Source organism: Lepus europaeus, chromosome 1, assembly GCF_033115175.1.
Source record: "Lepus europaeus isolate LE1 chromosome 1, mLepTim1.pri, whole genome shotgun sequence".
In the NCBI taxonomy this organism is placed as follows: domain Eukaryota; kingdom Metazoa; phylum Chordata; class Mammalia; order Lagomorpha; family Leporidae; genus Lepus; species Lepus europaeus.
This window is the reverse complement of record NC_084827.1, coordinates 124,062,596-124,088,758: the sequence shown is the minus strand read 5'-3', so window position 1 is coordinate 124,088,758 and position 26,163 is coordinate 124,062,596. Positions and strand designations below refer to the sequence as shown.

The 26,163-nt window shown below is 40.5% G+C and overlaps 1 protein-coding gene across 2 annotated transcripts in view; it reads right to left on the bottom strand.

The window, feature by feature from the left end:
- Window positions 1–22,793, bottom strand: part of UBE2E3 (ubiquitin conjugating enzyme E2 E3) — a 107,132-nt gene extending 84,339 nt beyond the window's left edge. The window contains exons 1-3 of one of the 2 annotated variants that reach the window (XM_062188647.1): window positions 22,517–22,793; window positions 21,225–21,443; window positions 19,382–19,432 (exon numbers count right to left, since the gene is read on the bottom strand). In XM_062188647.1, coding sequence (XP_062044631.1) covers window positions 19,382–19,432; window positions 21,225–21,418 — 245 coding nt within the window. In that variant the 5' untranslated portion in view covers window positions 21,419–21,443; window positions 22,517–22,793. Of the gene's footprint in view, window positions 1–19,381; window positions 19,433–21,224; window positions 21,444–21,871; window positions 21,963–22,516 lie in introns of those variants that run through there. The other variant, XM_062188657.1, reaches the window with a different exon arrangement.
- Window positions 22,794–26,163: the final 3,370 nt, after the last annotated feature.

The window sequence follows — 26,163 nt, the reverse complement described above, 5'->3', positions numbered from 1 at the left end:
ATAATAAATGACCTAAATGAAAGATCTCTGTGAGTGAGATCCCAGTTTAAAGAACAGGCCATCAAAGAAGGAGGTATCTTTCTCTGAAGGGAGGAGAGAACATCCACTTTGACTATGACCCTGTCTGAATAAGATCAAAGTCGGCGAACTTAAAAGGCTTCCAGAGCCTTGGCAACTCATGACTAGAGCCTAGGAAGATTACTGACGCCATAAACAAAAAGAGTGTCAAATTGTTAAGTCAACAACAGGAGTCACTGTGTACTTACTCCTCATGTAGGATCTCTGTCCTTAATGTGTTGTTCAGTGTGAATTCATGCTATAACTAATACTGAAACAGTATTTTACACTTTGTGTTTCTGTGTGGGTGCAAACTGATGAGATCTTTACTTAATATATACTAAATCGATCTTCTGTATATAAAGATAATTGAAAATGAATCTTGATGTGAATGGAATGGGAGAGGGAGCGGGAGATGGGAGGGGTGTGAGTGGGAGGGAAGTTATGGGGGGGGGCATTGTAATCCATAAACTGTACTTAGGAAATTTATATTTACTAAATAAAAGTTAAAAATAAATAAATAAAAAAGAAAATAATATATCTCAGCCAAAGAAACACACACACACATCCCTCCACACACAGAAACAGAAATGACAAAGAAAAAGAAAATAGATCAGAAGAAGTGATCCATAACTAAATATACTAAACCAGTACTTTTATCATGTGGCCCAAAGGTGACACTCATTAATATAGAAATCCATTAAAACAAATCCTTTATGGGGCTGGAGATGTGGTGTAGCAGGTTAAGCTGCTGCCTGCAATGCCAGCAACACATGGGAGCACCAGCTCAAGTCCTAAACTGCTCCACTTCCGATGCAGCTCCCTGCTAATATATCCGGGGGGTAGGCAGCAGCAGACGGGCCAGTGCTTGGGCCCCTGCCTCCCACACGTGATCCAGATGGACTTCCAGCATTCTAGCTTCAGGCTGCCCAGCCCCAGCCATTGCCACCATTTGGGGAGTAAACTAGGAGACAGAAGATCTCTACCTCTGTAACTCTTGCCTTTCAAATAAACAAATAAATCTTAAAAATCTTTAAAAAAAAAAAAAAGCCATTTCAGGGTAATTGGTAAACAATAAAGTCACATTTGCATGCAAATAGTTGGTTTTAAAGGCTATATATATTTCCAGCTACTCCCAACTGGGCTTCTATATTGTTTGCTGTTTGTGATATTAAAGCCTCTGAATATCCACATACAAAGCTGGAAAAGTAAATGTCATTGTTAAACCACAACTTGTAAACTTCATTATTAAAACACAAAGATGGACAAACACAAAAGTGGACACTCTTTTTAGTTGCCAAATATTTAATAGTGACTACCACTGTTGCTATACGATTAAAAATAAAATTTTAAAAGACCCTCATCCATATTTAAAAACAGTATATTAGAAGACCTGAAAGATGAATTGATCCAGATTCTCACCACTCCGCCAACAGTCATTTGTCATTCACCCAAATCTCTGCAGCCAACACAACTCAAGTTACAGCTCTGTGTGTCTTCTCCATCAGAATCCCTAACTTCACTGCCCTGCAGATCTCTGACAGTGTCTTTACACATCAGAATCTTTACCTTCACTTTTCAAAGGCCTCACTGAGCCGGCTGAGGATTCTAATCGTCTTTACTGTTTTTCTCCACATCTCTACCTACTCCTTCCTTTATGCCTGAGTTAGCCTACTTATCTGGTGATACCACACCTTCTTCTAGATGTCTTTTTCCCTGTATTTCCACTCCATTCCCCAATCTTACACATTCACAGTGTGGGTTGGCAGAGGACTTCCAGACATAATTCTATATAGTTTTGCCTACTAAATCAGAATCTCTGCTTTGAATAATTGCTGATTACAAGTCTCTTGACTCACCAAGCTTAACCAGAACAGTGCCCATTTATAGCATCAGAGTAAGATGATCCTATAATTTATCACATAAACTGAAGCATTTCAGAAAGTGAAAGGAAATGCTACTAACATTTACCCAAGACAACAGAGGTAAACTAAGTTGTATTAGTAAAGCAAGGTAGTTTGGTAACTATACTTTGAGAATGTAGCCTAGTTTCAACCAAGTTAATTGAAATAATTCTCATATTTAGTAAGCACAAGGGCATGACACTGAAAGTTGATAATACAAGGAAACTTAAGATTTGTACCCAGTCCTAAAGAAAAGTCTAGCTGCAAAGAAAGGGAACATGACAAGAAACTGTGAATTAAATAAAAGTCTCTCAAGAGATATGTGCAGGAAAGGCATCACTTCCATGTAGAATTTGAAGTGGACCATAAAGGATCAGTACTGTTTGGAGGACCAATGCCAACCTAGGCATTGAGAGAAAGCAAACAAGGATGCAAAACCTGGAAACTCAAGTTATACCCTTGGGGTAGGAAAACAGTTCTGCTACAAAACAGAGCTTTTATATAACAGGAGATAAAATAAGTGAGGAATCAAATGCAGAAAGGTTTGATGGACAAACACTGAGATTCTGAGCGAATTCAATAATCAAAACACATCTGTGATACAATGTGGCATGAGTGCCTAGGGGATATGGGAACAGATAAAAGGTACAAGGATGAAAAAAAATAATAAGATATTGCTTGTAAGAGGAAATAATAAACACTAAAGAGTAACCAGAATAAAGAAGAAACATTCCAGAAATGTCAAAGGAAGCTGAAATTAAAGAGAATTAAGAAGGTAGGCACATAAATCATAAGAAAAAAAAATATTGATTGGTAAGATTATCAAATGATCTTTCTGAAATAAATGCAATAAGAAAAGCCAAATAACAGAGATGAAAGAAATATAAGACAGAAAATTGAAGAACTGGCTACATGTACCCACATACACTCCAGATAGTAAATAAGGAAAGAAAAATGAAAGAATAAATCAGAGAAAAAGGAAAAGTTTAATCACTGGAGAGAAATTAGAAATAAAAGAAAAAACAGAAAGCACAATTGAGGCAACAGGCTAACAGAAAATTTGTACTAAGGTTTTCCTTAAAAATAAAATACAGTAAAATTTTTGGAATACAAAGATCCAAAGGACACAAAGCCACATCCTTGCAAGACAGTGTGTGTTTTTGTACACATTGAGCTCATGCACAAAGTTCAAATTTGTAAGATTTCAGAGCTGAGATATAAAAAGTAAAATGCTGGGGCCAGCATTCACAGCTCAGCAGGTTAAGCTGTCATCTGCAACACCAGCACATCCCATATGGGCACTAGTTCAAGTCCCAGCTGCTCTGCTTCCAATCCAGCTCCCTGGTAATGTGTCTGAGAAAGCATAAAAGATGGCCCAAGTGCTTAGGTCTCTGCCACCCACGTGGAAACCTAGATGGAGCTCCAGGCTCCTGGCTTTGGCCTGGCCCACCAGCCTAGGCCATTGTGGCCATTTCTGGAGTGAACAAGTGGTTAAAAGATCTCTCTCTCCCCCCACACTCTGTAACTGCCTTTCAAGTAAATAAAACTTTCAAAACAAAAAGTAAAATGATAAGAGTATTTTTAGCATATCTGACAATTCCAAATGTAGCAAAACTTGTAAATTTGATCATGATAGATTTAACATAAGAAATCTTACTTTGAAATTATTATACATTTTCACAACAAAGCCATACGAAATTGGTTTACAATAGCACTATAATTTGCTGACATTGTAATATGGAATCTAGACTAGTACTTCCATGTGGAAGTGATAACCCCTTTTCCTATCCCCAAGACACTTGGAAATGAAGACAGAAGTGGATTGTAGGTGATCATAACACAAGGAGGGGCCCTATCAGAGTTTACTTAGTCAGCAGAGTCCAAGAATGTTCAATGCCTTCCAAGGCAATACACAATCCAGCCCAGAAGAAGGCTACTCGCCTTGTATATTTAGATACCAACAGGGTTAATTTTTAAATCCAGTTATTGAGATAAATTAGTTAGATTCTAACAAAGGTTTGCCTTCCACCTTAATCTAGTGCCTTAGTTTAATTCAAAAACATTAAAACAGGGCTATGGTTCTAACACAGATATTTTAGTTATTCTAACGCTAAGGTTTTAATTATATCTTGACAACTGACAAAGAACTGGGAAGCACTGGTTAGAAAAATGTCGTATGTTTAAAACAATACTTCATTAAGTACTGTTTTCAAAATATTACCTAGTGAAATGATTAAGTTGTATGTATGCATATGTATCATTTTACCACCAAATATGTGCACACAATGTTTACACATCTAAAGTTTCCAAAGACAAGGCAACTTAGCTTTAATGAACATTATTTAAAATTAAGAAGTTCTGTAGGGATAATAATGGGAATATACTGAAGTACTTCAAAGGACTGGAACACAACAAATATGAATATTTAATGATTCTGGAAAGGATACTTAATTATTTTGAAAGAGAAAACAAAACTGGTAAACAGGGGAAAGACTTACGTACTTCTTATCCTGCCTATACCATTTAACTCACAAGACTGAAGACAGGGTAAATTTCTCTTTAGAGATGTATTGCAATGGCTGCTACTTAGATATCTCCTGCTAGAAAAACAAACTACAGGGCCGGCGCCGCAGCTCACTAGGCTAATCCTCTGCCTGCGGCGCTGGCACCCCGGGTTCTAGCCCTGGTCAGGGCACCGGATTCTGTCCCGGTTGCTCCTCTTCCAGTCCAGCTCTCTGCTGTGGCCTGGGAGTGCAGTGGAGGATGGGGCCCTGCACCCCCATGGGAGACCAGGAGGAAGCACCTGGCTCCTGGCTTCGGATCGGCCCAGCGCGCCAGCCACAACACACCGGCCGTAGCGGCCACTTGCGGGGGTGAACCAACGGAAAAAGGAAGACCTTTCTCTCTGTCTCTCTCTCTCTCTCTCTCACTGTCTAACTCTGCCTGTCAAAAAAGAAAAACAAACTACCACCTAAGAAGATGTTTTGACAAAAGAGAAAATAAATGTAAAGGAAAATTCAGGCTGAATTTGATCAAGTCTCTTGACCTAACTCCCAAATTTATAAGAAATATTGAGCACAGAGAAAAATATTAAACACAACACAGGAAACTAATGAACAAATTACATACTCTAAGAAAATCAACCTAATTTCAATACACTGTAAAAATGGAAAAGAAAAAAGTTGAGAGGGACAGGCATTTAATCTAGAAGCTGACACTGTGGTAAGGACGTGAGCTCAGTATTCATAGCTGCTCCTAACAATAGCTTGCTGAGAATATTGACCCTAGGAGGTGGTGGAAATAGCTCAAGTAATTCAATTCCCACCACCCACGTGGGAGACCTGGATTGCTCACACTCTGTCTGACTCTGTCCCTAAGAATATTTCTTAGAGAAGAAACTTATAGTTCAGAAGATATCAAAGACATATCAACCAATGACAATGTATACTTTATTTAGATCCTGATTCAAATAAGTTGGAGGGGGGCCAGTGTTGTGGTGTAGTAGGTAAAAGCTGCCACCTGCAACACAGCCCTCTCTTATGGTTGCTGGTTCAAGTACTGGCTGTTCCACTTCCGATCCAGCTACCCATTAATGTACCTAGGAAAGCAGCAGAGAATGCCCAAGTGCTTGGGCCCCTGAACCCATGTGAGAGACCTAGAGGAAACTCCTGGCTCCTGGCTTTGGCCTGGCCCAGTTCCGGCCATTGCAGGCATTTGGGAAAAAAGCCAGCAGATGGAAGATCTCTTGCTTTCTCTCAATCCCTCTGTAACTCTGCCTTTTAAATAAATAAAATAAATATTTTAAAACAAATAAACAAAAATAAGTTGGAGGGAAGGGATAACTAACATTCGTGAAAATATTCATAAATTTGAATGACTGAGAAATTACTACAAAATTTTTAGGTATGGTAACGGCATTGTGGTTAACTTAAAAGGAGTCTTAGGGCAGGTGTTGTGGTACAGCTGGCTAAGTCTCAGCATGGGACACAAGCATCCATACTGGAGTTCCTGAGTTTTGATCCCTGCCTCTGTAGTGGATCCAGCATTTTGTTAATGTGCGCTTTAGGAGGCAGTAGATGATGACTCAAGTATTTGGGTCCATGCCACCCACGTGGAAGACCCAGATGGATGGAGTTCTTAGCTCTTGGCTTCTGCACAGTATCACTCCAGCTATTCTAGGCATTTGGGGAATAAACCAGTGGACAGAAGATCTCTCTGTCACTCTGCCTTTCAACTAAATAAAAACAACAAAAAGAGTCTTTCATTTTTTTAAATGAATACTGAAAGATCTGCATCTTTGAAAGTACATGTGTGAGATGTGCTTCAATGAAATATAGGAGGATGAAACAGATGGAGGCAAAGATGAAACAATTAGCCCTGGATTGGTAACTACTGAAATTTGACAAAGACTACACAGGGGTTTATCACACTAGTCTATTCACTTTTGTATATGTTACAAGCTCTCCAAAATAAAAAGTCAGTTGCAAAAAAAAAAAAAAAAAATGAAATCTCAACAGAAGAGAAAAACAATTATTTGCAATATGTCTACTAAAGGGTTTAAAAAGAACAAAATGAATATCTGGCAAAGTCCTCTAATGGAAATTGGGATCTGAGGCAACAGAGAAGATAGAATAAAAACGTCTGAAAAATTTTAAAAGGTATCAATATAAATAAAATGAAGAAAAACCACAGGGACCCCAGGTAAAAATGTCACTAAATTCCCTATAGACTGCATGCCTCTAATTTGTGTTCAAATACCAGATTTTTCTTCATTGTGATACCAGGTAACTTTAGTACAAGTATGTATATCATAAATCCAACAAATACCACTAGTACCTTTAGAAACAAGTGTGAAGCAAGAATAACAACATAAGCCAAGGCCTAATGGTGCCCCCTATATTTTGTTGTACTACTGTGTAGATTGAGAAGACTACAGAAAGCAATAGGAAGCCATAAAAAAAAATACGTAACCACAACCTTCTCAGATCAATTCTCTTGGGGACCCTGAAGAAATGGATTCTTGACCTACTAAAATTTAATGTGAAAAAGTGATTCATTTATAAACGACCTGTAAGATTATAAAGGCCAAAACTAACTACAAAAAATCAACTACAAAATGGGAATGAATGGTGTTTAAAAAATGGAGATGCCTATATGTGAAGGGAGGGTCATCACGATGATTTATAAGTAAAGGCAAATAAAACAGTAACAAAATTCATGCTTCCCCAGGCCTTTCACTGACCAGAGATGTGGAGTTATACTCCCAAAAGCAATTTCTGACTAGAGATGTCTTTATTTTTCCCCAGACAAGCTAGAAGCTAAACAGAATGACAAAGTATATTTGCTCTGGGACACTGAAGCATTAAACAAACTTCAGAATGATATAACTGGTCCAAATTCTTCCCACAGAGGCAGACTAAACTTCAGACAAAGAATGAATGATGAAAAACTACAATTCCACTCGAAGTTTCATTTGTTACCAATAACCATAAAACTAGTATTACGTACACTAAGGACCAAATACTTGTAGAAGGAGCAGGGATTTTTTTAAAATTTGTTTAATTTAATAACTCTGAAAATCTGATCTTCATTGTGTTAATCATTAATGTTAATCATCATATCAAAAACAAGTTTCTGCTCTTTGCTATACAGCCTTATAAAACTTGATGAAATGTCCACAGAGGCAAAGCTTTGGAATTTAACATTAATTACTGCATTTAGACAAGCCACAAGGCACATATCTGAGTGATAAAACAAGTTTCATCAATCCAAAATGGACTTTATAAACCTGTCAGGTCACAGAACACTAGGTTTGTTTTGCTAAGGCCCAAGCTCCTCCTCCTTCCAAAGAGATTCATTGGGTAGAAAAAAGCACAAAGTCCCATATCAGTATCTGGGAATAATTTGCTTGTATATTTTCTAAATTTAGGGAAAAAAGCAAGATCTATACAAACTATGAGGCCATATAAAGTAAGATAAAAATAAGAGGGACCTAATATAAAGCCAAATTTCTACAAAATGTCCAATGTTGTGCAAGTACAAGTTGCTGAGATAGGAGTTTTTGAAAGCCCCTGAAGTTCTAGAGAAGTGTACTCTTCCCCCATAGAGCACAAAAATTCTTATCTATAGAGAGATTTTTCCAACTCCATTCATAAACATGGTCTGCTTCACCATACCCAAAATAAAAAAGAGGTAGATTTAGAAGTTACTCCTTTGCCCAAAAACAATCAAAAAAAAAACAAACAAAAAAAAAAACAAAAAAAAAACACAGACTCAAAGCACTACAAGGCAGAAAACAAAGATTTGGCTTTTCTATGATGTCATATGTAATCCCTGTCCTCCTCCCTTAGAAGGAAAGACACCAATGTAAAAGAGCTGGCAACTTGGGGAATGTTCTGCTTCTGAATGATAATTTAAAAAGTAAGAACCTAAGAAGTGTTAGCACACACCCAAGCCAGAGAAAGGAACTCTCCTCCCCCTAACTCACAGTCTAGACCTTACTTTCCAGATACTAAAATGCTGGAGCAAGAGTTTTAGACCCTTCAAGAGACAAGCAAACAAGTGGGACAGGATTACACTAAGCATGTACCAATCAACCAGGTTTTCCAAACAGTACTAAGTAAAAGCAAAAACACTGATATTCATGTCTAAGGCAAGCCTGGAATACCTTGGATCTGTCATGTATAAGCACTATATATGTGACATCTGACAAGTTTCTAAATAACTCTCAGATTCAGTTTTGAAATCTAAGAATAATGATACTAGTTTCGTAACTGTTAACTACACAAAATAATGTATTACTAGTTTACTATTCTGGGGAACATAGTACAGTGCCAGGCTAATAGTACTCAATTATTTCCTCTTTACTCTTCTGAAGTGAGTCACCCACTCAAGCAAAAATATAGCCTATGTGGTAGAGAAACTGATTTCTAAGAGAAGACCCATATATTCCACATAATTCACATTTTTCAGTCCTCTAACAGTCAGTTGAGGCCATATGACTAATCCATGCCTTATTTTCACACGAAAGCACTTAAAATCTGGCACATGATCCTCCAACTGTCCTGTCTGAATACAGGTTCCAAACAGCACAGCTGCAAGATGCAAGACCCAAATCAACACATGGAAGAGCTACCAAGGAGATTCTCTGGACCACAGTGTATTTCCTATGAAGGAGAAATCAACCTTTATATGTTGAGCCACTATGCTCTTTAAATTCGTTTAATGTTTCCTTTTACAACCTAATTGCACTTAAGTGCAAAACAAAATATATATATAAAAGTGGAAGTCCATATTGAAAGCTAGCTTCCTTTGTGTGTAATTCTGCATGTCCAGAATAAACAGAATGTTTAAAAGACAGTATTTGGAAGCAAAGTGGAAAAATTACCCAATACATACAGAATAACTCAAAAAGAAATTGATATCGTTTCACCTTAAGAGAAAGACGCTCCTCCCAATTTTTATACTCTCTAGTTACTTCTTCACTGAAGCATATCTTTTATATAACAATATACCCTTCTTTCATCAGACTATGATCGTTATCACGAATTCCTCACTTTATGACACTAGTATATGTTTTCAAGAGAAAAACTGTATACATGTATATAATGACTACGTATGAAGTGAATGTGGCAAAATGTTAAAAACTGTTAAATTTTAAAACATACATATATGTTTTAAATGTTTTATATATATATATATGTAAAGAGGAAAGAACTGTAACATTTAGAGTTTAAACTTAGAGCTGACACTGTAGTACAGCAGGTTAAGCTGCTGATTGCAATGCAGCATAATCCCATGTCAGAGCATGAATTCAAGCTCCAGCTGTTCCGCTTCTTATCTACCTCCCTACTAATGCGGCTGGCAAGGCAACAAAAGATGGTCCAATTCCTGAGCCCCTGCCACCAATAATGGGAGATCCAGACAGAGTTCCAGGTTCCTGGCTTCCAATTGGCCCAGTCCCAGTCACTGAAACTATTTGGGGGCTGAACTGGCAGGTGAAAGATCTCTTTCTACATCTCCACCTCTGTTACTCTTTCAAATAAATAAAAAAAAATATTTACAAAAATATCTAAACTTTTTCTCTAGTTAAGCACAAAAAAAGCAAATACTTAAAAGTAACAACTGAGATTCTGAGATCAGCTATTAGGAAACAGGTAAAAATGAAAGCAAAGCGGGGCCAGCGCTGTGACACAGCAGGTAAAGCCTCCACCTGCGGTGCCAGTATCCCATATGGGCGCCGGTTCGAGTCCCACTGCTCCACTTCTGATCCAGCTCTCTTTTATGGCCTGGGAAAGCAGTAGAAGATGGCTCAAGTCCTTGGGCCCCTGCACCTGCGTGAGAGATTCAGAAGATCCTGGCACCTGGCTTCGGATCAGCGCGGCTCCGGCCGTTGTGGCCAGTTAGGAAGTGAACCAGAAGATGGAAGACCCCTCTCTCTCTGCCTCTCCTTAACTCTGCCTTTCAAATAAATAAATAAATCTAAAAAAAAAAAAAAATGAAATGAAATGAAAGCAAAGCGATATTATAAAACACCCTTTCTACATAAGCAGTAGTTGTAGCCACTGCCACTATAATAAAAGTAGTACAGTGCCTTAACAGCTTTTCTATAATGCTGAAAGCTCTAAAAACAAATAAAAAAATCAAAGGTTTTTAATCAGGATAGTGCAAAATAATCTGGTAGGAACATCAAATTTGAACTGACTTGAAACTATAGTTCCTATTTATCCCTCTTATAATTAATAGTTATACATTTTTGGTGGAGAAATATCAACAAGCTTGTTTATGGAGTGCTGCTGTGGCTATAACATAACATTCAACAAACATACCATTACCTTATTAGAATCTAAAAACTTTTGTATTTGTGGACTTGTGATAACAGAATGCAAGAAATGTCTGTAATCTTGTCCTAATGACGAAAATAAAAATCAAACGAAGAGCACAGCTTTCTAATCTGTGTGGAATACAATCAATGTAAAACTGAATGCTGATGATTTTACAAATGTGTATCTTCTTGATATTATTTCAATAGTCCTATTAGAATACAATAGGTACAACCAGCCTAAAGCTAGATCATACTGGGCTATAATCAACTGGCAGAAGACCTAAAAGAAATAAAAATATTGCTGTAAGTGTTTCAGGCCTCAAAAGACCTTAATTTAGCAGATACCTCAAATAGTCATTCCTATAGTTTCACATAAGAATACACCTACATAAAACTTATAGCATGGAGTACCAGCAGATAGAGACACCAGCTCTGAGGAAAGTGATTGTAGATATCAAGATTCTCCAGGAAAACAGGAAAAGAGTCAAAAGCAAACTACCAAACAATTCAATCTCCGTAATACTGACATTTTGGTCTAGATAATCCTTTGATGTGGGTAGCTGTCCTATGCACTGTAGGGTATTTAGCAGTATACCTGCCTACTGCCCTAGTTATGAAAAGCAAAAAAGTCTCCAAGCATTGCCAATTGTCCCCTAGGCTGGTGGTAGAGTGAGACACAAAAACTGCCCCTGCTGACACATAAAAAGAAAAGATTAAAGATAGATGCAAGGGGCTGGTGCTGTGACATAGTGGGTAAAGCCACAGAGGTGCCGGCATCCCATATGGGCACTGGTTTAAATGCTCCACTTCCGATCCAGCTCTCTGCTATGGTCTGGGAAAGCAGTAGAAGATGGCCCAAGGCCTTGGGTCCTTGCACCTGCATGGGAGACCAGGAAGAAGCTCCTGGCTCACAATCAGCACAGCTGTGGCCGTTAAGGCCAATTGGGGAGTGAACCAATGGATGGAAGACCTCTCTCTCTCTCTCTTTCTCTCTCTCTCTGCCTCTCCTTCTCTCTGTGTAACTCTGACTTTCAAATAAATAAATAAATCTTAAAAAAAGATAAATGCAAAAGATCTAAAGTTTAAAAATGGTTCATCTGGATTCTAATAAAATGTCTAAGTATACTTACTTCCCTCTCACAAGCAGTAGAAAAATCACTATTTCTCTAAATCTGTAAGTGCTTTTCATTATGTTTTTATGTAGGAAGGAAGAAGAAAAAAGATCAAGTTCTCCATTCTCAATCTGAATGCCCTTATGCTATAAACAAGACTTGCTGATTTTCCTGATAACTAACATTTCCATTTGTTCTTAAGCAACTCAAGGAGTGAAGACAGGATCAACTGGTTACCTACAGAAATGGTAGACAGTAGTTTGCAGCATGTAAATGCAAAATAACCATATAACTGCTTTAAAATCATACACTATTTTCTAATTACATTATCTGCACTGAACTTAATAGGTCCCTAATAAAAATGTAGCCTTTCTGGGAGTAAGAATATTGTTTTCAATTAGTCATTCCTTTGAAAAATGTTTTTAGTCACAAAACAGTATTGACTCCCTCTGCCACACCAGTACTCACATATGGCGAAAATAATTAGGAATATTGTGATCAATTCCTTTTAGAAGTAAATAAAAATATTAGCTAAATAATCTTTAACTAATCATAATAAATATCCTAATTATGATGTGGGTAGCTGTCCTATGCACTGTAGGGTATTTAGCAGTATAAAGAAACAGGAGCAGGGATTTCAAACATCAATTAAGATACCCTTTGGGATTCCCACATCCCATATCAGAATGCCTGGTTGAGTCACAGCTCTGCTCCTGATCTCAGCTTCCTACTTTTATGTACCCTGGGAGCCAGCAGGTGATGGTTCAAGTACTTGAATCCCTGCCACCCAAAAGGAGACCCAGAATGAGTTATAAGCTCCTTGCTTCATCCTGGTCCAGCCCAGATACTACAGTTTTTTGGGAAGCAAACCAATGGATGAAATAGTTATCTCTCAGGGCCGGCGCCATGGTGCAGGATAATCCTCTGCCTGCGGCACCGGCATCCTACATGGGTGCCGATTCTTGTCCTGGCTGCCCCTCTTCCAGTCCAGCTCTCTACTATGGCCTGGAAAAGCAGGTAGAAGGTGGCCCAAGTCCTTGGGCCCGCATGGGAGACCAGGAAGAAGTACTTGGCTCCTGGCTTTGGATCGGCACAGTGTCGGCTGTGGCGGCCATCTGGGGAGTGAACCAGAGGAAGGAGGACCTTTCTCTCTCTCTCTCTCTCCCTGTCTGTAACTCTACCTCTCAAATAAAATAAATAAAATTGTAAAAAAAAAAAAAAAGAGTTATCTCTCTGCCTTTTAAGTTTAAAAAAAAATTTTAGGTCAAAAATAGATGGAGTATTTAATAAATTTTCTCCAATCCAAAATGACTGCTTTGCTTGAAATTTCTGTTTATTAATTTAGCAAATCTTCCCATGCAAAGTAGCAGGTGAAGCAAGAGACACAAATGAATAAGACAATTTCTTCCTACACATACACTCAACTTGCAGAAGGTACACAAGTAATTAGCAACCTACTGTATTACAGCTGTGTTGAAGTGACTATTAGCTTAATGAAAAATAAAATATCAGGTGCTAGTGTTGTGGCACAGTGAGTAAAGCTTTCACCAGCAATACTGGCATCTCATACAGGCGCAGGTTGGTGTCTGGTTGCTCCACTTCTGATTCAGCTCCCTGGTAATGGCCTGAGAAAAGCAGCAGAGGATGGCCCAGGTGTTTGGGCACCTGCAACCCACATGGTAGGCCTGCATGAAACTCCTAGCTCTTGGCTTTGACATGGCCCAGCACTGGCTGTTGTAGTCATCTGGGGAGTGAACCAGCAAAGGAAAGATCTCTCTCTATCTCTCCCTCTCTCTCTGTAACTCTTTCAAAATAAATAAATAACCCTTTAAAAAAATTAATTTGCTTTGATCATTCACAACTTAAAATTCTCAGTAATGCCCAAGTCGCCAGAAAATTCTCATAATTTTTGAGGTGTATGCCAAAATTAAATTTATTAATAAATAATATAACTAACAATAAAACTCATCCATCAGCAGATAACCAAAGCACCATGGGATAAAACACACTTTCAAGGGGCAGAGCTATGGCACTGAGCTGCCTTCTGTAGCGCCAGCATCCCAAATGGGTACCAGTTTAAGTCCCGGCTATTCCATTTCCAATTCGGCTCCCTACTAATGCTCCTGGGAGAGTAGCATAGAATGGCCCAAGTCCTTGGGCCCCTGCACCCACACAGGAGATCTGGAAGAAGCTCCTGGCTTTACTGTGGGCCAGTCCCTGCTATTATGGCCATGGGGGGAGTGAACCAGCAGAAGGGAGATCTCACTCTTGTCTCTCCCTCTCTCATTGTAATCCTGACTTTTAAATAAATAAATAACTCAAAACACAAAACAAAACAAAACTTTCAATCAGAGTAGTTCTATATCTGTTTAAAATTCAAGTTTCCAATTAATATTGAAATTTTACATAGACAGGACTCCAGAATTCTTTTAAGAGTTAAAAATAAAAGGACTACATAATTAATCAGACAACTTTGTTTTATAAATTAAAGTGCTTTCATGTTATCCAATGTAAGTAAAACAATAAAACAAATGAATATGTAAGTAAAAAATAAAAAGCAACCTAGCTATATGTGGGAGGGCTTAAAATCAAGTACTGTATAAGCAACCAACAAAACTAAGGAGATATTACATGTTAATTCCATTATATTACCTGCCTTCATAAGCCAGGTAAGAATTATCTTTCAAGATCTATGATAGGCAAGCATTTTGTGCAGCAGTCAAGACACCATTTAGAATACACACATCTCCTATCTAAGCACCTGGGTTCTAATCTCTCTGCTCTCAACTCCAGCTAACGCATAACCTGAAAGGCAGCAGATGATGGCTCAAGTACTTAGGTCCCTGCCACCCATATGGGAGACTGGGATGAAGTTCTGGGCTCCTGGCTTTAGCCTGGCACAGCCACGATTATTGAGGGAATCTGGGGAATGAACCAATGAATGAGAAATTGGTGTCTCTTTGCTTTTCAAATAAAGAAAAAAAAAAAAAAAAGCCCTAAAAACCTTTAGATCACAGACACAAGGATGCTCCATTTAAGCAACTGGTAAACTGTATCATTCAGAATCTGAATTTTACAAATATTTACATAATCCCCTTCTTAGTAAACTCATTAATTCCTATAATGGAATATTTTTAAAAAGGGAAAATAACAGCTACCTCCTACCTAATAATGTTTTTATTATGCTATACTGGATAGTCATAACATTCTCTACTGAATTAAGTATCATTTATCTTATGCATATTCCTTCAAAAGGGATATAGTATTTTGTCCAGCTATGACCAATCTTTTTAGTTTTATTTTCCTTTTCCCTCAAGTTCCAAGAAACTGATTTTATCAACATTAAAAAAAACAAACTACTTGATATGTTCTCAATAATTAGGTGGTGAACTGATTAAGATGGAATTATTCCTATAAAGGGATGTTGATGCACTGGAGAAAATGCCAGCAAGAGTGATGGCATGCTGCTAAACTGATTCTTCTACTTTTATTTCATGCTGTGGCCACTTTAGTGACCCAATTTATACTGTTACAAAACTTTAAACATAGTAATTCATTTAATCCTCACAACAACCCTATTAAGGGGAGATCTTCTAAATCTCCATTTTATAGCTGAGGGAACTGAGAGACAAAAATATTCAAATTATCTAAGGTAGCCAGGGTAGCAGCAAGCAGCAGAACAATCTGAACCCAGGCAGTCTTGCTACACTACCAGTGCCTTTCAAACCTTGCTGTATGTACAATGAAGCTGAGAATCTTGTTAAAATTAGGTTCTGATTCAGTACTTGTGTATTAGGGGGAAGCAACATTCTGCATGTCTAACACTCTCACCCACAAGCTGCTGGTCTGCAGATCACCCCTTAAGTAGCAAAATCCAAGCATATCCTAGAAAATGACAGAAGGTGGGGACAACCCTCAGAAGGAGGCAGAGTTCATCCTCGGACAATTACGCTTACGAGCCACCTAAGCCTTGCAAACCTCTGGTTAGAATTTAACAGCTTTTCTTTTTGTGACTGTTTTTTTTTTTTAAGAAGTTAGCAAAATATGCAAGTATTATACCTGATCAGGTCCTGATAGTCAACATATTATTAATACTATTAACACAGCTAACACCTATGCCAATAAGGCCTTTCCCACAACCAAAAATTTACATATACCGTTAAGCATCTACTTTAACATAAATTCAATCTAAACATATTAAAGAATATTATAAGAGTGTATTTGTACTTTTTCATATATGGAAAGACATTTAGGGTAAGTTAGAGCCCAGTACCTTTCTATACTTTAACTGTACAAGTGGTAACTATGAGAGTGCAAGGATACCCTTTGGGAAACATGGAATATAAATGTTCTAATAATGCATAAGTAAGTCAAGTTGACAATGTTCTCTCCAAACAGGGAAATGCCTGTAAAATAACTTTCCTTCACTCTCACTGGTGTTATTATTTATTTATATCTTCATCTAAAATACAGTATGTAGAGTATAAATTTAAACCAAAAAATACTGTATTCCTATATTTAGGGTGCTCTCAACCATGGTCCAGCAGATCACTGGAAATAACATCTTTATCAACCTCCTACACGATGAGGGGAAAAAAAAATCAGTACTCTCAAAATATATTCCACCATATTTAAAGCCATACACTTAATTCAACAATTAAATCTATCCTAAGATAACTCTGGATAGATCTTATATATCAGATACAACTATATAACAATTTTAAAATATACTAAAGGAAGAGATTTAAGAGAAATTTCCCTAGTCTGAAAAACTTTGGTTTTGTTGAGCTTTCTTATATTTCATTCAACTTTTTCCTGAATGTATACTTTACATTTCTTCCCCAAGGAAACATTAAATCTGTCATGCACATTGACAAGCTTGTAAAAATCAAATTCAAAACCATAATGGAATTCTGATTAAATAACTACACATGAAAAGTTGGAATTATTAAGTTTCATAGAGCTCAGACAATATGAGTTCATACATTTTAGGATTTATGAATATAAAATCACATTTTTAATTACAGCATAAATAAATTTAAGCCATATAATCATCATAAAGTGAAAATTCTATTTATGCATCTGTGAATTAAAAGAACGTTAACACTACTATCTGCCAGAGACCTGACATGAAGGCAAAACTACAACAAATGCAGACTTATCTGTCAAAACTCAAAAATGCCTCCAGTAAACACTTAATCTTCCAAATTTCTCTTCAAGGTCAATGACTAGGCCTTCTTCCACCCAAAGAATCTGAAGACACACAGAATATTTGGATATGCTACACGTGAGGCATATGGAAGTAGACTGTCCCCAAAGTAGTAACAGACAACGTTTCTTATTTTCTACTGACTTATTTATTATGCTTCATTTTTTTTTTAATTACAAAGCCAAAGAAACTCCTATATTAAAAGAACTTGAGAGTGAAATGAAAGATGTGATCTACAACAGCTGAAAATCATTATAGGTTTGTGACAAAGAAAGAAGAAATGAGAGATTCCATGTTACTGTGCCCAAGCAAGCCCAAAGTTTTGCTATTTTGCTAGTCTCATTATTAAATGTGAAACACTCTTTCATGGAGGTGAATGAAATCTGGTATACGAAGAGAAAAATAGAAGACAAGGAAAGCTTTTTATCTCACACATTCTTATTTCTAAAATAATCTTCAGTGACCTTGTGGAACCATTTCTGAGTTAAACATATAAAGCAGACTTCTTTAGCCACTGCAACACCAGGCTACTGCTCAGGGGGCACTCAACACATGTCTACCTACTTACTGAGCTCTCCAGATACACAACCTTTTACCAGTTTGCTTTCTTTGCAGAAAGTCAACAGAAATCTTTAAGAATATCTGATCTTACATGAAATTTTAAAACATTTAAGAGTTTTGAACTGATATATCTTTAATACTGAGAAATATTAGAATACACTCTGCAAGTTAAGTGTTTCTTCCAGGGAGCAAATTTAACATGACCTTCCTAAATGGCTGCACATTTGACATATCATTTAGAAGGCTGGAAGGAAATACTTTGATTTACTTATTCTCCAAAGCCGTGTTGTTAAACAGAAATATAATGCAAGCCACATTCGTAATTTTAAATTTTCTAATAACCACATTAAAATGGTAAAAAAAAAACTCAATAAAATATAACCGAACATATCCCAAACATTATCATCTAAGCATGTAATAGGTTTTCAAAAAATATTTTACACTTTTTTCCTGTGTTAACTTTTCAAAACCTGATGTATATTTCAGACTTACAGCACATGTCATTTTGGACTAGCCACAACTAAAGTGGTCAACAGCCAGATGTGGCTAGTGACTACATTATGGTAAAGCACAGCACTTCTGAGATCTGACATACCACTTTCTGTTTAAACCTGGTAACATTTATGTTTCCTTCTTGATCTGAAATTACTGTGATTACAAATATAAGCAAAACTGTTAATTCACTGGATAAATCAGGATCAGATTATCTTATCTGAGGATCTAGTTAACAAACACAGTAAGAAGCAACTGGATTATACCCTATTATATCTAAAGTAGACTTCAGAAACAGATCTGATCATCACAAGTGAATACAACCTGTAGCAAAAACACAGGTTGGACACTTAAAACATTTTCATTCCAAACCAGTTACACTCCCTGATTTCTAGCAGCCACTGTCATTCTTGGACACATCTCCATATGCAAATTACCTATAATACTGTGTTCCAAATTTGATTAATGCAGTCATTGTAAAAAAAACAAACAGAGCACTATGTAACATGAAATGAAAAAATATATACGTTGGGAAAAAATTATCAACCAGCTACTTTTAATGCACTTTATACCAACTAAATTAATCTAAATATTTCTAAATTATTTCTGAGTTCCACTGAAATGAATTCTTTAATTCCAATTCATTTACTGCTTACTAAAAATTTTCCCCAGTAATCAAGACATTTGCTTAAAATGTAAATAATTCCAACAATGCATTCTCTAGAAACAACTAAAACCATTAACTTAGCACATAAAATTTGTCCTTAAGGCAAGTTACTGAATAAATCAAACAGAAACAACTATTGCATTTACATTTTGTAACACCACATTCAGCAATTTCTAAATTTGGCAGGTCAATTCAAATTTCACACAAGCAGTAACTTTAAAGTTAAATAAAATTTTAGAAGTTTCTGCAATATACTCCTGATTCTGAATAAACAGTCTACAGAAATACAACAGGATCAAATAACAGCACCATCCACTCATACTAATCTAAGCAGCACAAAATCGGCAGTCCTAAGTCCACAACATAAGACACAAGCTAAAAAGTATTTTCCCATTCCAATTTCATAATTCACCTTAAATAATTTTTGTTGAATGCACTTGCGAAGCTGTTAAGAAGCAAATGTAGCCTTTTCTGCTGCACACATATCTGAGGATGATATATTAATCTCTTGCTATTTGTCCACAATTTGAAATAAAAACAAAATTCCTTTCTTACCTACAATTAGGAGGAGGATCAAGGGTTATTTCAGCTAGCTCCTTCTGAATTCTGTTAGTGAAATGAGAACAGACAAAAAGGATTTGAGATAGTCTACAGAATAACCGGGGAATTACACTGCCCTCTACCACCATGCAGTTAAATGCAAGGCTGGCTTTGCCTTCAGTAATGCTAACATGGCTGCTTCCTCTTTGTTCTCAGAGGCATAACCCAAATCCCTGAACAGAAACTTTGCAGCTTTTTTTCTCACTTGCTACTGTAAATAAGTAAGTCATTTACACCTGATTTGAGAAATAGTCTTCCACTAGCAGTCAGGAAAGGATATGAAATCTATTTTAAAACACTTTTTACCAAAGAAATTCTCTTTTCAAGCTTATATGCAAATGAGAAAAAAGGGAGGAGGGAAAGCACTAGAATATTTGACAATGACTTCGAGTCACTTTTACTGCGGTAAAAATGAACAAGCTACTGCAGAAATACATTAATAGTTCTGACAATATTTTATCTGTCCCCAAAAAAGTTTAAAATGTACAAATATCTTTACCAGTGAAAAACTTCCAAAGACTATTTGGCATTCTTATTTAACCATTTGTTTTCCCTGATCTTAGAGCATTGAAATTTAATGAATTTGGGGATGTGGGGGAGGATAAGATATATAGCCTTGAGTTAAAAGCAGGGCAAAAAGTAGTTCCCTGATTTTCTTCAAATTTAAGACTCTTTCAAAACTTAAAATGTGTTTAATATATTATCCAAGACTACAACAAATTGCGGATTTAAATTACATCCAAGATTGAAGCTATTTGATAAAACATTCTCAAGTTATTAATACCTGGTTACTGATATAATAAAGGTGTAAATCCATTAAAAACCAGTATTTCTGAAACACTATAAAATGCAGTTACTTGATCAGCTTTTGCATTTTCTTTTTCTTTTAGTTGTAGTCAACAACAACAAAAAATCAAAATGTCACTGCTGGTTAATACTGCAGACACATTTTACGTGTAATTACAGTTCCACAAGGCACTCCACTACTGCTACCGACGGAGTCTCGCTGACAGAATCAGCGTTTTCCCCTCACAGAAAATAGAAATCAACAAGAAACAAATGATCTTTCACTTACACCCAACAAAATATGTTTCTCCTGCTGTTGAATATTAGTGTGTCAAGCACACCTAGGCGTTTGAGTGAGGAGTCAATGACAATTTCAAAGACAATGAAAGTTTCCAATTATCAACTGACACCTGAAATGCAAATGGCTACTTTTCGATTGCATTTGCCTTCACAAGATGAAGGGGGATAACCATCATTTAACTACCAAAAGTTATACCCTTGATGCAGAAGTAAAAGTCTTGTTTGAAAAAGTGAAGGCGATTCAGGGCATAATTTTCAATCTGCTTTCAAATACATAGCCAAGGCCTGGGATTTATAAGTTTCCCATCCAACGTGATCATTTCTGGTCATTCAGCTGCAGAAAGGGGAGCACTGCTGATCAATTCCACCATAGAAGGTATGACCCACAACAGGAAACATCCCCTGTGTACCACCTCATCTGGGTCCACCAAATTCTCCCTGCCAACTCCTTAATCTGTCAGAACGCTAGTCCAATCTCCAATCAAGGACGTCCTCACTGAGGTTACCAGAGTACACAGTAAGTTTGCTTAAAAGTACAGTTCTAGCAAGGTCGCTCATCCGACCACCTCCTGAAGAATGACATCTCATTCAGGTACAAATCCAATTGGTCGTGAAGTATTTCTCAACTATCAGTAGCGTGTAAAACCAACAGAAGCAGCAGACCATTTGTAAGACAGCCGGAGGGTGCCCTCGCCCTCGGTTTACACATTACCTTTTAGCACTAGTGGATAACTTAGCAGTGGTTTTGCTAGAGAGTTTGGTGTTCTTCTTCTGCTGGGTGGCAGAAGGTTTTCTTTCTTCTTGTTCCTCAGGCTCTGGAGCGGCTGGGTCTCTCTGGTCCGCATCTGAACTGCCACTGCTGGTGCTGGGGCTCTCATCGTCGGACCTCTGCCTATCACTGGACATCTTGGTGAAGTGACCTCTTGGAAAACTTTTGAGAGAGAGAGGGAGGGGAAGGAAAGGTTAGCTCTAGGAAATAAACCAGCAGCATTCTCTCCTCCTGGGAGACCCCCTAAAATGGTATTTTAATGAAAAAGCGCCAGGAGGGTTCACACTTATCTCACCGTGCACCAAGGTTACAGGGGAGGTGATGTGTGTCTCTCAACGCCAGCACGCAGGGACTGATCGGACTCAAGTTAGAAAACCCACTCACATTTTTCCCCCAGCCCCTTGGACAATCTATCAATTGTCTACTTTCTCAGAAGGCATGAGACAGATTTGCCAGGGAACTTAACATATGACACGCTGTAAATAACAGATCTCGCTGAAAAATGTGAAAAAGTCACTAATAACGTCTAAATATTTACACACTGACATTGGTCAAAGCCACCAAATTCCCCTCCCGAGAGGAAAACATACCCTGTTAATCGCCCATATGCTTATTTAACGTGGCGATCCCCCCCTCCTCCTCTGTGCACGTAAAGCCTTCAAACACTACACTTAAAAAATTTTAAAAATCAACTAACGAGCTGCTCCAGCCGCCTCCACGGCCAGCAGCGAAGACTCAGCCGGCCAAGACCGAGCTGCCATCCTGGGAAGAGCAGAATCCAAACTGCACCTTCTGCAAAGCTCCCAATGCCACCGAGGTCCCTCGCTCAATTTTTACATCACGGACCGACATTTTGTCCAAAATAATGAGAAGAGGAGGGGGGGTAAAAAAAAAAAAAAAGCCCAGAGGCAAAACAAACAAACAAACAAAGCCCCAAGAAGTGCAACAAATTTCCGCGCCCGCCGAGGCGAGCCGGGGCCGGCGGCGGCGGCGGCGGCGGCGGCGGCCACGCAGCTCCGCGGCCCTTTGTGGGGAGGGCCGCGCGGGGGCCGCGGGCAGCGCTCGCCGCGCCGGGCGCCAAGTGATGCGAGCGGCCCGGCCGGCCCCGCCGCGGCTCGCGGACACCGGCGGCGCGGGCGCCCGGCGCGAACAAAGCTGCCCGCCCCCGCCCCCTCCCCCACCGCCGCCGCCGCCCCGGCCGCCCCCCACGCGGCCCCCCGGCCCCGCCGCCTTACCTCGGCCGCCCGCCCGGCCCGCTCGCGCGCCGCTACGGTGTGGGGGAGGGAGAGAGAAAAAAACCCTTCCTTAAGGAAATGGAGGCAGCTGGGGGGGGGGAAAAGGGGGGGGAGGGAAAAAAAGAAGCCGAGGAGGCTCTGGCCGGGGAGTGTGGAACATTGAAAGTCGGAGGGGGTTGTGCAGTGCCGGGCTCCGGCCGGAGGGTGGCGCCGCCCAGCGCCTTCGGGAAAAAGGGGGGGGTGGGAGCTCGCCTGGGCGAGGGCGCGAGCTCCCGGCGAGGCGGAGGGGACGCGGGAGACCCCCGCGCGCTGTGGCCTCCCGCCGCCGCCGCCGCCGCCCGGCTCGGCTCCTCCCGGCCGCGCAGTCAGCAAGTTCCGAGGCGAGCGCGGGGGGAGGGGCGGGCGCGGCGGCGGCGGCGCGCGTGCTCGCTGCTTGCCTGGCGGAGGGGCGCGCGCCGCCGGCGGGCACGAGCCGTTCTCGCGCGCTCCCGCGCGCTCGCTCTCCGCGCCTCCCTTCACCCGGGGGGGCGCACGCGTTCGCCCGCGCGCGGCCAGGACAAAGAGCGCGGCGGGGACCCGGCGGGCTGGCCCCTGCCGCCCTGGGCCGCGGAGTCGGTGCAGGAGGAGGCGGGGGCGCGAGCGCCGTCTCGCGGGGCCGCCGAGCCGCGGGGTGGCTTCCGGCCTGGGCCCGCCTCCGGGGCGAGGCTGCCCACTGGGCTACCCGCCTCCCCGGGGCTTGACTCCATCCCTCGGACCTGCGCGGGGGCGGCCGTGCGCCTCGGGTCCTCGGTAGCCGAGGCCAGCCCTGGACGCGTGGTGGGGAGTCCCCCGCTGCCCCGGGAGCCCGGAGATGGATGGGTGTTGACGAGCCGGGCTCGCGGACCGAGGAGAGCTGCGTCTTGCCCCTCCTGTGAGCAGAGGCAGGGGCAAGGTAGGGTCCTGGGCGTTGAGGGAGGCAGAGAGGCGTTGGGCTGGGAGACCAGCCTCTGCTTCTGGTGTGGCTCTCAGCGTGCAGCTGTCGCTGCCAAAGGGGACTGCCCTTGGGATGCTTTGAAAACTTAAAAAAAATCCAATGCAGTTTTTTAAATGTCCCGCTCAAGATTTTAAAAAGTGGAAGAAGGGAGAGGATGTGCCTGAGACCTGACACTTCCCCACAGGACTGTTCTGCCTTTCACGGGAGACACCAGTTCTGGAAAGAGCAGCCCTGAGCGCCTCTGCACAGACGAGCTTCTAGGTGGGCATAATTGGAGGTTGGTTTTGTTTCACCAGGCTTCTTGCATAGTCTGCAGGTGGACACTGCGGTGCTTGCCCCAGGCGCTAAGTATCCAGAAGTACAAAAACTTCCTGTTTGCAGCCGGAGCCTTCTCCAGCTACTGGGAACTTGTTCCAGTGATGGCGCCTTAAAGGAATTTGTGGATTCCTCTCCCACAAGTGTCCCAGGCCAGGGGTGCTGGGAGAATGTGGAGTTCTCAGGGGGAGCAAGAATGGCAAAGTCCTAACAGATGAACAGGAGCTCAGGGAAAGAGAAGGTTGCATGAGCCCACATAGAAAAGTTTTGGTAAAGGATTGCTCACAATTCTAAAAGCTGTGTTGCAAAGCTGTACTTTTCCAAAGACACGGCCATTCAGTGACTTGTATTGAGGACTCATAGCTGCCACGGGCTGACACAGAAACTTCAATTACTGTATGATTAAAGCCAGGTCTTCCCATCTGTGCCAAAACTTCCTAGGCCAGAAGAGGAACAGATCATTAAAGTGCACCAGGTTGAGCAGGAAAAAAGACTATTCCCGTCAGAATGAGCTGAAAGAATGGTTCTCCTGCCTCGATGAAGAGCACGATCTGTGTGTGCAAAAGTATTTAGATTTGGCAAGACCAAAGGGTGCTTGTAGGAAGGGCTTGTGAGTGGAAATAGGAGCAGGCGATTCCCCCAACTTGATGCCTTGTGATGCCAGTGTGGAATTCTGGCTTAACTTTGTGTGGAAATGGGCAGCTGTAAAGGAGAACCACGTTATAAAAGTGAGTTTTTGGGGTCCATTCTGTGGTGTAGTAGGCTAAGCCTCCACCCGTGACGCCAGCGTCCCCTATGAGCCCAGGTTAGTGTCCTGGCTGTTCTTCTTCCAGTCCAGCTCGCTGCTGTGGTCTGGGATAGCAGTGGAAGATGGCCCAAGTGCTTGGGCCCCTGTACCCACATGGGAGACACAGAGGAAGTCCCAAGCTCCTGGCTTCCGATGGACTCAGCTCCTACGGTTGCAGCCATTTAAGGAGTGAACCAGCGGATGGAAGACATTTCTCTGTGTCTGTGTAACTCTCCCTCTCAAATAAATAAATAAATCTTTTTTTAAAAAGTGAGTTTTGGGGGCTGGTGCTGTGGCATAGCAGGTAAACCCACTGCCTGTAGCGCCAGTATCCCATATGGGCAGCAGTTTTGAGTCCCAGCTGCTCCACTTCCAATCCAGCTCTCTGCTATGGCCTGGGAAAGCAGTAGAAGATGGCACCTGTGTGGGAGACCTGGAAGAAGCTCCTGGCTCCTGGCTTCAGATTGCTGCCAGGATCCTGTTGCGGCCAACTGGGGAGTGAACCAGCAGATGGAAGACCCTTTCTCTCTCTCTCTCCCTCTCTCTCTCTCTCTCTCTCTCCCCATCCCCTCCCTCCCTTCCTCCCTCTCTCCCTCCTTCTCTCCCTCCCTCTCTCCCTCCCTGTCTCTGTGTAACACTGACTTTCAAATAAATAAATCTTAAAATATATTTTTAAAAAATGAGTTATTTTAGGGACATTAATATCACAGAAATAGCCTGGACACCAATTGCTGATACAATTTGGGTTGCATTGGGAGATTAGGAAATAAAATACTTGGCTGTGTTTTGGTGGCATCTTCTATAGAAGAAATAGTGTAGAAGAAAACAGCTGAAAAGCAAGTGAAGTGGATTTTAATCCTCGTTTACCAAGTTCATGTGACCTCAGGCAAATTACATGTTCCAGCTTCATCTCATATGTAAAAGGAGATTGTTTCAAAGATTCTAGAAATCCTCCCATGCTCAAACATGCCGTGAGTCTCTGGTGAAATCATGGAGCTCCACTTCACATCCATGTGGCAGAATATTTAACAACTACTAAATGCTTGGAAAATTAGAGTGAAACATGGGTTATGCTCTTGCCAAGCTCAGTGTGTAGTGAGACAGCCAGAAAAGGAGACAACAGAATGACAAGCGCTGCATTAATGGAGTTGACAGTGAGAGTGGAGCGTTATTAATTGTCAATTAATTGGTAATGGGAGTATTCATTCAGCTTGGAGTTGTGGATCCTGGAGTATGGATGGAAAGAAGTTATGCTGCTCTGGGCCTGGAGGTTATCAGCAGGCCCAGGGACAATGCAAGTAACAGTCAATACTCTTGGCAAAATACCTGGAACTTACTAGGTGTTCAATAAATAATGCTTTCCCTACTGGTAAAGTCACAATCAAGACAGTGAATGGATCCTTAAAGTCAGGGGGCTGTGCCTGTCACACAGTGCTGGGTGCCTGGCTGCCCTCACTCAGCTCACTGAAGGGGTCCCTCTTTAAAGGAGTCCTCCCAGGCAATGTGATACTGCCACCTTGACGGGAAGCAAATCCAAGTTCTGCGTGCTTTCTAATCTGACACTCTGCTGTT